Source organism: Bombina bombina, unplaced genomic scaffold (assembly GCF_027579735.1).
Source record: "Bombina bombina isolate aBomBom1 unplaced genomic scaffold, aBomBom1.pri scaffold_435, whole genome shotgun sequence".
Lineage (NCBI taxonomy): Eukaryota > Metazoa > Chordata > Amphibia > Anura > Bombinatoridae > Bombina > Bombina bombina.
The window spans coordinates 6828-19994 of record NW_026512337.1 but is presented as its reverse complement, the minus strand read 5'-3'; the positions used below and the strand labels follow the sequence as shown (position 1 = coordinate 19994).

The window sequence follows — 13167 nt, the reverse complement described above, 5'->3', positions numbered from 1 at the left end:
TGTAGTGCACTACTATTTTATAATTCATGCTAGCATAACTAGGATTAGAGCCGGCTCATGAGAAAGTTCATCTTTACTACCGGGCACTTGAGTGTTAAAAACACGCTCCGGTCATGAATAAAGAGAATACCGTCCTTGTTATCTCAGATGGTTATATATTTATCTGGTAACGGATTATGAGCATTTATGTGAGTATCCAAGAAGGGCAATTTACTGTTAGGTGCTCCAATCCAATGTGCAAATTATACAAGAAACTTCAGGGTGCAAGGCTTGTTACTGCATGGCTTACCTTCGCTATCTTCACACACTCAACGGGTATTACCTGTCAGGCTCCCTTCCGTGGTGTGTCTCACTGCGATGTATTTAGCCAATGCAATCTTCACTTGCCCAAACACTTTAGACAGATATTGTCAGGTTCACAGCACTTCCACCATGCTGGCGTCCTCCACACTGTATCTTGTTCAAAACATTACGCGTTTCGCCCCTCCCCCTTTCCGGGCTGAACTCAGGGCTTCATATATATATAAATATACACACACACATTTTTATATATATATATATATATATATATATTCACACAAACACACAGACACATACACATGTATATATATATATATATATATATATATATATATACACACACACATTTATATATATATACACACACACAGACACACACACATTTATATATATATATACACACACACAGACACACACACATTTATATATATATATATATATATATATACACACACACAGACACACACACATTTATATATATATATACACACACACACAGACACACACATTTATATATATATATATACACACACACAGACACACACACATTTATATATATATATATACAGACTGTCAAATTCCAAATCAAACTTTCTTTAGGGTGGTCTGTGACTCCCTAATCTTTGAGCATTACTGATTACTTAATGTGAAATAGATATTGGAAACATTCACTTACTGAGGATGTTGAGCAGGGCTGTGCGAGACACAATCCCCTGACTGACCTCTGATCTCCCCACCTGACAATGATAGGCAGCGTCATCCCTCAGCTCACACTGATCGATGCGCAGATTGTGTTCCCCTTTGAAGATTTTGGACAGAAAACAGACAAGCAGCATCTTAATACAAATACCCAAAGTACATTCATGCGACAAATACTTGCCCATCTCATGAACTTCAGAATCAAGAGTCCCTGAACCTCATTGGTGTGAATTCTGGACAAGTTGTAAACGATTTACCAGTCCTTAAATTCACTAAACAGCATCTGGCACAAGGCTCCCTTAGAATATGCTGCTACCTGCAAGGTCTTGGACTAGATTCATTGAAGCTCATCAGGTTACTAAAAGGCTTTATATTAAAGGGACATTTATAATGAGAATGCAATTTTAAACAACTTTCTAATTTACTTCAATTATCTAATTTGCTTCATTCTCATGATGTGCTTTGCCGAAAGGCATATCTAGATATGCTCGATAGCTGCTGAATGGTGGCTGCACATAAGATCCTCGTGTGATTGGCTCGTCCTTGTGCATTGTTTTTTCTTTAACAAAGGATATCTAAAGAATGAAGCAAATTAGATAATAGAAGTAAATTGGAATTTTGTTTAAAATTGTATTCTCTACCTGAATCATGAAAGAAACATTTTGTGTTTAATGTCCCTTTAAAGGTGATATCATGTTTGAAATTCATTGAGCCTCACTTCAGCTTTATGTCCAAGAGTATCTTTAATGGTCATCCATTCCATACTTGCTTAAGTGCCCAATTCATAAAATCTCACACATGAAAGGAGAACTTATAGCTAAGCAGTTAAACAATTATAGCAGCAACAAAGCCAGAAACAAGCTATAAATGTTAAAGGGACAGTCTTCTTGAATATGTTTGTTGTTTAAAAAGACAGATAATCCCTTTATTACCCATGGCCCAGTTTTGCATAACCAACACTGTTACCTCTGTGATTACCTTGTATCTAAGCCTCTGCACACTGCCCCTTATCTCAGTTCTTTTGACAGACTTGCACTTTAGCCAATCAATGCTGACTCATAAATAACTCCAGGGAGTGAGCACAATGTTTATCTATATAGCACACATGAACTAGCGCTGTCTAATTGTGAAAAACTGTCAAAATGCACTGAGATAAGAGGCAGCCTTCAACAGTTTAGAAATGAGTTTGAGCCTACCTAGGTTTAGCTTTCAAATAGACTATCAAGAGAACAAATCAAATTTGATGATAAAAGTAAATTAGAAAGTTTATAAAATTGCATACCCTATCTGAGTCATGAAAGTTCAATTTTGACTTGACTATCCCTTTAACGTATGTAAGTGTAGAAAATGCAGGCTTCTGTTTTGTTATAGAAAGACAGCACAAGAGGCATCTTGCAAACCTTACAGACAGAACAAGGGGCTGGCTGTGCTCTGGATGTGGCCGTTTTGGGTCGTGATCAGGTTTTTACCTAAACCTTGCGGAATTTACAAAGGCTTTTAATAACGTCTTTTTCTCTTACTGTTTCCCCAGCTTACATTTGTGCACATTAGAGTGGTCTATTTAACAGAGGGAATATTTTTCATGAAGATATTTTCGTGCCAGTGGAACTTGTTCTGTGCCCAGTGAAGTGAGCAGCTGTGAGATAGACGCAGCTCCATTGACCATAATACTATTTGCAACTCACAAATGATCAAATGTACCTCTTTTTCTGTATTGTTTCTTCTAACCTAGCTTCTTACCACAAGAACATACTGAAGTAGGCTAAGGAGCGTGCACATGACATGAACACAAAATATGGCAGTAACATACGCAGCCATGTTCTTAACAATATTATCAAGATATGTGCATACCCAGATTTCAAGAAAAATATATAAATCGTTTTTGTTTAATTCTGACAATAATGCTCCTTTAATTAGATACCATAATAATTTCACACAAGGAGATGAATGGTTCCCCTCTCTGTATTTAGTGATATGTTACCTGAAACTTACAGAAACTCAAACTGATTTGTGCAAAAGCTGGAAAATAAATAAAAGTTATTTTTAATTTTACTGTTGAAATCATTTTAAAATGACTTAACTTAAAAAGAGCTGCCACGTCCCTATTCCATTATGAGATTTTATTCTTTCTTTAGGGATAATGTAACTAAATCCTGCACTGCTAGAGAAAAGGTACTGCTGCACAAGAGTAATTCTCAGATTTGTCAATACAGTAGATTTGCATAATCAACAAATGCAAGGTAACAAGACAATGCAATAGCACTTAGGCCCCTATTTATCAAGGCCTGGCGGACCTGATCCGACAGTGCGGATCAGGTCCGCCAGACCTCGCTGAATACGGGGAGCAATACGCTCGCCGTATTCAGCATTACACCAGCAGCTCACAAGAGCTGCTGGTGCAACGCCGCCCCCTGCAGACTCGCGGCCAATCGGCCACCAGCAGGGGGGTGTCAATCAACCCGATTGTACTCAGAGCAGGCGGACAGGTTATAGAGCAGCGGTCTTTGTGACCACTGCTTCATAACTGCTGTTTCTGGCGAGTCTGCAGGCTCGCCAGAAACACGGGGCATCAAGCTCCATACGGAGCTTGATAAATATGCCCCTTAGTCTGAACTTCAAATGAGTAGTAGATTGTTTTTTTCTGACAATTTAAAAGTTATGTCTTTTTCCACTCCCACTGTACCATGTGACAGCCATCAGCCAATCACAAATGCATACACGTACCATGTGACAGCCATCAGCCATGCCATCAGCCATTCACAAATGCATACACGCTTATACTTGCACATGCTCAGTAGGAGCTGGTGACTCAAAAAGTTTAAATATAAAAAGACTGTGCACATTTTGTTAATGGAAGTAAATTGGAAAGTTGTTTAAAATTGCTGCTCTATCTGAATCATAAAGTTTAATTTTGATTGAGTGTCCCTTTAAGCACAGCCCCAAAATGCCTCAACGCATTTGAATGGGCAGCAGATATTAAACTCAAGCTGAGTTTTGTTACTGAATGCATAAACATATCCATCCTGGCAATGCCCGGCTCTCTTTATTTAATGCCTTCCTCAGTCTAAAGGAGCATAAAGGACTAAGGAACTGTTGAAGAAACAAAAGACAAGAATAAAAGGTAACTGGTGGCATAAAGATAGCGTAGCACCCTCAGAGACTTTCTGTGCCCCCAGCCCCCCACCCTGTCTTTTGAGGCAGGAAGTACTATCCCATAGAGCTAGATTACAAGTGGAGCACAAGAATATTAACGCTATTAAGCTCTAACAACGCTCAAGTTAAATCAATAGCACTCTTATTCTTGCACTCATAGTTCAAGTTAAGGTTAAAAAGTAATTATCCAAGTGAAAGCCTCAGGTGTGCTTCAATCTGGAGGAAGGATAGAGCGGCCACGCTAACTCCCTCTACTCATAGACCTCTATGGGACACGCTGCAAAACCATGTTCTGGCTCAAGCGCTAACCAATAACAATGTCGTATTATGGAGAATTATGTTTTCAGTTGAATGTTTCTTTAATGGGATCCATCACTTATTCTATTATGTGGTAATTTTCCAGCTCTCACCTTTCTGAGGGTCTCCGGTCATACGATAGCGAGGGAAGCCTGGTATGTTCCTGTCAGGCCCTAGCAGTAACCCATCCTTTACCCACTGCACCATTCCTGACGCATGTTCCACCTCACAATGCAGGACAGCCGAAGCCCCCAGCACTGCCGTAGTATTGTCTGGCTGCACACGGAACAGCTGCTGTACACCTTGCACACCTGAGGGGAGCACAGAATTATGGGTATGAGCTACAGACAGGCCCTGTTATTCACTAAATATAGGAGATACGTTTCCAGATTATTCATTTTGTTCCATGCAATTACCACACTGTGTGAAATAAATTATTAACCCCTTGGCTATTGGGGAAACTGGACTGGGCATCCCATACTCATACTGGATTTATAAGTCATATGAATTCAAAATATCAGCCGTGCTCAAATATAACGCAAACATATCCAGTCAAATTTTAGCGGCACACTTTAAAATATTGGTAGTATGTGGGGTTAAAAAATGGATGTTTTTTTAGCTGTAATATTGGCACCATGTGCAAATAAGCAGTGCCATTTCTTTATCTTAAACAGGCATTAAATCATGGTAAGTATTCCCCATGTACTGTGCACAGTACATTCTAACCAGTGCACTATAAGTGTGCATTTGACACAGATGAAATGCTTATAAAGTTAAATGTATTTTAATGTGTCTTGTACAGCCCAAGCATACTAAAGTTTCCATGCCCCTTTAAATTGGTGAAAAGCAGAGATGGTCAATGAAAAATGTTATTTGTTACATTATTAATAAACTTGTTTTATTATTAGATCACAAAGTCTTCCTTTTTACCTGATAATTAGACTGCAACATAGCAATTTATTATTTGCTAGTGTGGTGATGAGTGATGTATTCACTGAATATTATCCCCACCCACCACACATACCTTGTGCAAAGACTGATAAACTGTAGATCATAACTGTAGTTATAAGAAGCTTCATGACCTGCAGCCAAGGCACGTGGACAGCGAGTCATATACACACAGCGGGGATTAAATGCTGGTCTCTGCTAGTAATCAGTTGTTCTATTTGCCAGCTGTACTCTTACCAGAGGTAAAGTGTAAAACCTTGCTTAAAAAGAGAAACATGTAAGATTTACATAAAAATACATTTTTATTTAGACAATAGCATTTAAAACAACTATGAAAAATCAGAAGCTCGTATGTTCATTTTGTTTCTGGTGCAGAAGGGGACAATAATCACAATTTAGGGCCAGATTACGAGTGGCGCGTTCAGTGTTGCGTGCAAGCGAGAAGAGGTTTATCACAACTCTTTTGCACTCGTCGGAAGTTGCACATGTATTACGAGTTGAACGTACACTCTACTCGCATGCAAACCCGATCACATTCCAATGACCTTCACATAACAAAATACACCACACTCTGCAAACGACGAGTCACATGACCCTCTAGATATTATGTGACTGATCAGTTATCTTACTGGACACTTGCTTTAGTATTAAAAAGATGGGAGGTGTTAAAACTATAAGTATATATTATACATATATACATTTATATGTTTAGGGATGTTTATTCATTTCTAAATGTATTTTTTTTTTTGGATATGCAAGTATCCGTGTCACTAACTGTCTTTCTCATATCTCATCTTGGATGTCCTCTCACGACCCTAAGCTAAATCCCTCCAAAACTGAACTCCTTATTTTTCCCCCTTCTTCCAATATCTCCACCCCCAAATTTTCTATAACTGTTGATAATTCCATCAATACCCCTACCTCACATGCCCGATGTCTTGGGGTCACACTTGACTCAGACCTTTCCTTCAATCCTCACATTCAGTCCTTGGCTAAAGCCTGCCGCTTCCACCTTAAAAACATCTCTAAAATTAGACATTACCTTACACAAGACACAACTAAGATTTTAATCAACTCTCTCATCCTTTTCTACCTCGACTACTGCAATTCCGTCCTCTCTGGTCTACCTAGCTGCTGCATAGCTCCTTTACAGTCCATTATGAATGCCTCTGCCAGGCTCATCTTCCTTACACATCGCTCTTCATCTGCTTGCACCTCTCTGCCAATACTACCTTCATTGGCTTGCCTCTAGGATTAAACACAAACTCCTCACTCTGACATACAAAGCCCTCAACTGCGCTGCTCCCCCCTACATTTCAGAACTTGTCACCAGATACTCTCCCTCCCGTCCCCTTCGATCTGCTCACGATCGCCTCCTCTCCTCCTCTCTTGTTACTTTCTCACATTCCCATTTACAGGACTTCTCCAGACTGGCCCTCATCTTGTGGAACTCCCTGCCTTGCTCCACAAGACTCTCCCCTAGTTTTAACAGCTTCAAGCACTCCCTAAAGACTCTACTTTTCAGGGATGCATACAACCTACACTAAGCTTTCCTAACTCCATTGCTTTCCCCTTGAAGCCCTTAGAATGTAAGCCTATGAGCCCAGCTGTTTGCAGATCACCTTCATAAGAGCCGACTACAACAGTGAAACTCTCGACAGGGCCCTCTACCCACTTGATCCCTACAAAGGTTATCCTGTATACCGAATATGTTTACAGCATTGCGGAATCTGTTGGTACTCTACAAATACCTGATAATAATAATAATAAGTATATAAGCTACATAAAACTATAGTCAGGTATTTTACAGTTGTTTACAGAGTCATGAGCTTTATCTGCTGTTGCAACATACAATATGGATAAATATACGAATAACTGTTTTGTGGGTAATTTATTCAAATTACTAGTTACTATTAATTAGTAGGTAGGTAATTATATAATGGCATTTTTCTTTTTAACTTTGTTAATAGTTACACATGTAAATTTTTGGACATATTGCTAGAATAAAAAATGTTTGGAACTGTAGTGATTTCATGATTAGCTTAAACATTGCATTTTTAATTTTATTTTTTTTCAAACTTCATATGTTCTGATGCAAGCAAATTTTATAAATGTGATATCTATATCCCTGTAGTTTTAGCCTTTGCAACACTGTAGCAGTAATATAGTAATAACAATAATAATAATAATAATAATAATACATGTTGTAATAATAATAATAATAATAATACATGCTATAATAATTATAATATAAATAATAACAAATTTTATAATAATAATAATAGGTTATAATAATAATAATAGTATGTTATAATAATATTACTAATAATAATAATACATGCAATAAAAATATTATGAATAATTATAATACATGTTATAATTATGATAATAATATTATTATTAATAATAATACATGCAATAATAATACATGTTATAATGATGATAATAATAATAATAATAATAAAAATACATGTTGTAATAATAATGATATTAGTAATAAAATAATAATAATATTACATGTTATAATAATAATATCATTATTAATAATTGTAATTCATGTTATAATAATGATAATAATATTATTAGTAATAATAATAATAATTATAATAATACATGTTATAATAATTTGTTATAATAATAATATTACTAATAATATAAGCAATACAAATAATATTAATTAATTATAATACATGTTATAATAATGATATTATTATGATTATTAATAATACATGTAATAATAATAATAATAATAATAAAAAAAATATATGTTGTAATAATAATGATAATAGTAATAATAATAGTACATAACAAAATAATAATAATAATATGTTATAATAATAATAGTACATGTTTTATAATAATAATAATATGTTATTAATAATAATAATCCATGTTCTAAAAATAATAATGATAATAATCCATGTTATAATAATAATAATAATACATGTTACAAAAATAATAATAATAATAATAATACATGTAATAATAATAATAATAATGTTATAATAATATTTATAATATGTTATAATAATATTTATAATACATGTTATAATAATAATAATAATACATGTTATAATAATAATAATGATAATATTAATACATGTAATAATAATAATAATAATAATAATAATACATGGTAATAAATACTGCCAGTAGTTCTGAGCTGACATGTTCACTACCACCTAGCAAAGGAAGACTTACGCCTAGATTTAGAGTTCTGCGTTAGCCGTCAAAAGCAGCGTTAAGGGGGTCGCCCACTGGTATTTAGAGTCAGGCAGGAAAGGGTCTAACGCTCACTTCCCTACCGCGATTCCAGGCTACCGCAGATCCCCTTACGCCAATTGCGTATCCTATCTTTTCTATGGGATCTGCCTAATGCTGATATTTGGAGTCTTGGGAGAAGTGAGGCGGTAGACCCCTCTACCGACAAGACTCCAGCCGCAAAAAAAGTCAGTAGTTAAGAGCTTTATGGGCTAACACATGAATATAAAGCTCCTAACTACTGTGCTCTAAAGTACACTAACACCCATAAACTACCTATGTACCCCTAAACCGAGGCCCCCCCCAAATCGCCGCCACTCTAATAAAAAAATGTAACCCCTAATCTGCCGACCTTACATCGCCACCACCTACGTTATACTTATGAACCCCTAATTCTGCTTCCCCTAACATCGCCCCCCCCCCCAACGTCGCCGCTACCTAACTACACTTATTAACCCCTAATCTGCCGACCGGACCTCGCCGCCACTACAATTAATGTATTAACCCCTAAACCGCCGCACTCCCGCCTCGCAAACACTAGAGATCTTCAGGGGGTAGTGTTAGGTTTATTTAAGGGGGGTTTGGGTGGGTTAGAGTAGGGGTATGTGGGTGGTGGGTTTTAATGTTGGGGGGGGTATTTTTTTTTACAGGCAAAAGAGCTGATTACTTTGGGGCATGCCCCGCAAAAAAGCCCTTTTAAGGGCTGGTAAAAAGAGCTGATTACTTTTGTATTTTAGAATAGGGTAGGGAATTTTTTATTTTGGAGGGCTTTTTTATTTTATTAGGGGGCTTAGATTAGGTGTAATTAGTTTAAACTGCTTGTAATTCTTTTTTATTTTTGTAATTTAGTGTTTGTTTGTTTTTGTATTATAGAATAGTTTATTTAATTGTAGGTAATTTATTTAATTAATTTAATGATAGTGTAGTGTTAGGTTTAATTGTAACTTAGGTTAGGATTTATTTTACAGGTAATTTTGTAATTATTTTAACTAGGTAGCTATTAAATAGTTAATAACTATTTAATAGCTATTGTACCTAGTTAAAATAAATACAAACTTGCCTGTAAAATAAAAATAAACCCTAAGATATCTACAATGTAACTATTAGTTATATTGTAGCTATATTAGTGTTTATTTTACAGGTAAGTATTTAGTTTTAAATAGGAATACTTTAGTTAATAAGAGTTAATTTATTTTGTTAGATTAAAATTATATTTAATTTAGGGGGGTGTTAGGGTTAGGGTTAGACTTAGCTTTAGGGGTTAATACATTTATTATAGTAGTGGCGAGGTCCGGTCGGCAGATTAGGGGTTAATACTTGAAGTTAGGTGGCGGCAACGTTGGGGGGGCAGATTAGGGGTTAATAAATATTATGTAGGTGTCGGCGATGTGGGGGGAAGCAGATTAGGGGTTCATAGGGATAATGTAGGTGGCGGCGGTGTCCGGAGCGGCAGATTAGGGGTTAATTGTGTAATGCAGGTGTCAGCGATAGCGGGGATGGCAGATTAGGGGTTAATAAGTGTAAGGTTAGGGGTGTTTAGACTCGGGGTACATGTTAGGGTGTTAGGTGCAGACTTAGAAAGTGTTTCCCCATAGGAAACAATGGGGCTGCGTTGGGAGCTTAACGCTGCTTTTTTTGCAGGTGTTAGGTTTTTTTTTTAAGCCCAAACTGCCCCATTGTTTCCTATGGGGATATTATGCACGAGCACGTTCTGCCAGCTTACCGCTACCGTAAGCAACGCTGGTATGAGGGTTGAAGTGGTGGTTAAATCGGCTCAACGCTCCCTTTTTGGAGCCTAACACAGCCCTTCAGACAACTCTAAATACCAGCGTTGTTTGGAAGCAGCGGTAGGAAAAAAAGCTGCGTTAGCTACGCGGGTCTTTACCGACAAAACTCTAAATCTAGCCGATAGGTTCTTGCTGTCTGTATTCTCACAGAATACACAAACATTTTGGTGTGTTTATAAACAGACATATGTGGTTCAAAGTCAATGTCAAAAGTTTTCTCAACATTACCATTTTTACAAAAAATGTTACATTTCACTACACTGAATGCTCCATTTGATTTAACATATATATTAAAATTATACAATATTTTGCATCCAAATGCTGTTTTCAACCTCAATGTAAATCTAGGTGATTTAACATTCCACTGTTGGGTTCACTAGACTGTATTTAAAAAAAATTACATTTCTTCTAAATAGACATCCAAATGTAAAAAAAACAGACACTCACCAAATTCCAGTAAGTAAAATATACTTAGACATAAATTTGAATGCATAGATTCACATTACAACGTATGCATGTTTTGCAAATCTCATTCTAATTTTTTAATAAGTCTGGGCTTATTAGCAGATATACCTATGTAAACTACCAGGCATTTCTGGATACATAATCATGTGACCCTGGGCATATTAGTGGTATACCTATATAAATTACCAGGCATATCAGCGGACAATACATTTCACATCTGCATATGTTACTGGGCATATCTAAAACACTTCTATGCACACCTGGGCATGTCGCAAAACAACTTGGATCACATGAGTGAAGTGGAAGCAGGTGTAATTTCGGAGTATGCATAGGAATAATAATAAGTCTAATAATTAAGCTTATACTACAGAAAGTGAAATGGGCAAACTCACTGGACCTCCTAGTAGTTATATATGCTTCTATGATATTAGACAAATCTCCAGGCAGGTTCATGCAATAATATGAACCTGACACAATACACAGTGCTGAGCACAATGTTGTAAATTCTTATAATTTGCCCTTAAAAGCCTCTAATATTTCTTCTAATATTATTAAGGTCAGGGGTACTGTATCATAAAGGGGCAATGAGTCTGTATCATAAAGGGGCAATACATCTTTATCATAAAGGGGCAATAGGTCTGTATCATAAAGAGGCAATGAGTCTGTATCATAAAGGGGAAATAAATCTGTATCACAAAAAGGCAACGAGTCTGTATCACAAATGGGCAATGGGTCTATATCACAAAGGGGCAATGGGTCTATATCACAAAGGGACAATGAGTCTGTATCACAAATCTGTAATGGGTCTGTATCGCAAATGGGAAATGGGTTTATATCACAAATGGGCAATGGATCTATATCACAAATGGGCAATGAGTCTGTATCATAAAGGAGCAACAAGTCTTTATCATAAAGGGGCAATGAGTTTGTATCACAAAAGGGGTAATGAGTCTGTATCATAAAGGGTTAATGAGTATTCATCATAAAGGGGCCATGGGTCTGTATCACAAAGGGGCAATTAGTCTGTATCATAAAGGGGCAAACGATTCTGTATCACAAAGGGGCAACAAGTCCTGTATCACAAAGTGTCAACTAATGGGCTTACCTGAGTCCAGCACAGATGAATTTCTCCTTTATTTGCTTCAGATATCTTTGTGTCACTGTCACTTGTTTCCTCTTTTGCCTAAATAATGTATAACTTATATTTTTAGACTAATCTATCTATCTATCTTCTATCTGTCTGTCTGTCTGTCTATCTATGTCTATCTTTCTCTCGTGCCCTCATCTTGCCCTCCCTGTTCTCTTTTTTCTTCTCTCTGCTATTTTCCTTACTTTTTTCACTCTAACTATCTCTCTCTATCTCTCCATATCTCTCTCTTTCTCTCTCTTTCTCTCTCTCTCTCTCATCTCTCTCTTTCTCTCATCTCTCTCTCTCTCTCTCTCTTACTCTCAATTATTGTTTCTTTTCCCACTCTCTCACGCACATAACTTTTTCTCTTCCCCTCTCCCTCTGTTCCTCCCTTTCACTTGGGATTGTGGGAGTCACTATTCAGCATTTAGTTAAAATGAGAATCAACTTATTCTAATATCCACTGATTGACATGCAATTATACACATACATAACCCAATGCAAACCAGTTGTTTCACAAAAACAACCCAGCACATACACAACTAAACACAATCAACACTCAACCCAGCACATACACAACTAAACACAATCAAAACTCAACCCGGCACACACACAACTAAAAACAATCAACACTCATCCCAGCACAAACACAACTAAACACAATCAACACTCAACCCAGCACAAACACAACTAAACACAATCAACACTCAACCCAGCACATACACAACTAAACACAATCATCACTCAACCCAGCACAAACACAACTAAACACAATCAACACTCAACCCAGCACATACACAACTAAACACAATCAACACTCAACCCAGCACAACACAACTAAACACAATCAACACTCAACCCAGCACAAACACAACTAAACACAATCAACACTCAACCCAGCACATACACAACTAAGCACAATCATCACTCAACCCAGCACATACACAACTAAACACAATCATCATACAACCCAGCACAACACAACTAAACACAATCAACACTCAACCCAGCACATACACAACTAAACACAATCAACACTCAACCCCACATACACAACTAAACACAATCAACACTCAACCCAGCACATACACAACTAAACACAATCATCATTCAACCCAGCACATACAC

General features: G+C 36.7%; 1 protein-coding gene across 1 annotated transcript in view; it reads right to left on the bottom strand.

Moving 5' to 3' along the window:
- Nucleotides 1-12093, bottom strand: part of LOC128644238 (nephrin-like) — a gene marked incomplete at its 5' end in the record, with an annotated part of 86453 nt that extends 74360 nt beyond the window's left edge. The window contains 5 exons of the mRNA XM_053696922.1: nucleotides 977-1099; nucleotides 4563-4760; nucleotides 5474-5531; nucleotides 11478-11861; nucleotides 12016-12093. Of these exons, the coding sequence (XP_053552897.1) occupies nucleotides 977-1099; nucleotides 4563-4760; nucleotides 5474-5531; nucleotides 11478-11861; nucleotides 12016-12093 (841 nt within the window). The remainder of the gene's footprint in view (nucleotides 1-976; nucleotides 1100-4562; nucleotides 4761-5473; nucleotides 5532-11477; nucleotides 11862-12015) is intronic.
- Between the last annotated feature and the right edge of the window lie 1074 nt (nucleotides 12094-13167).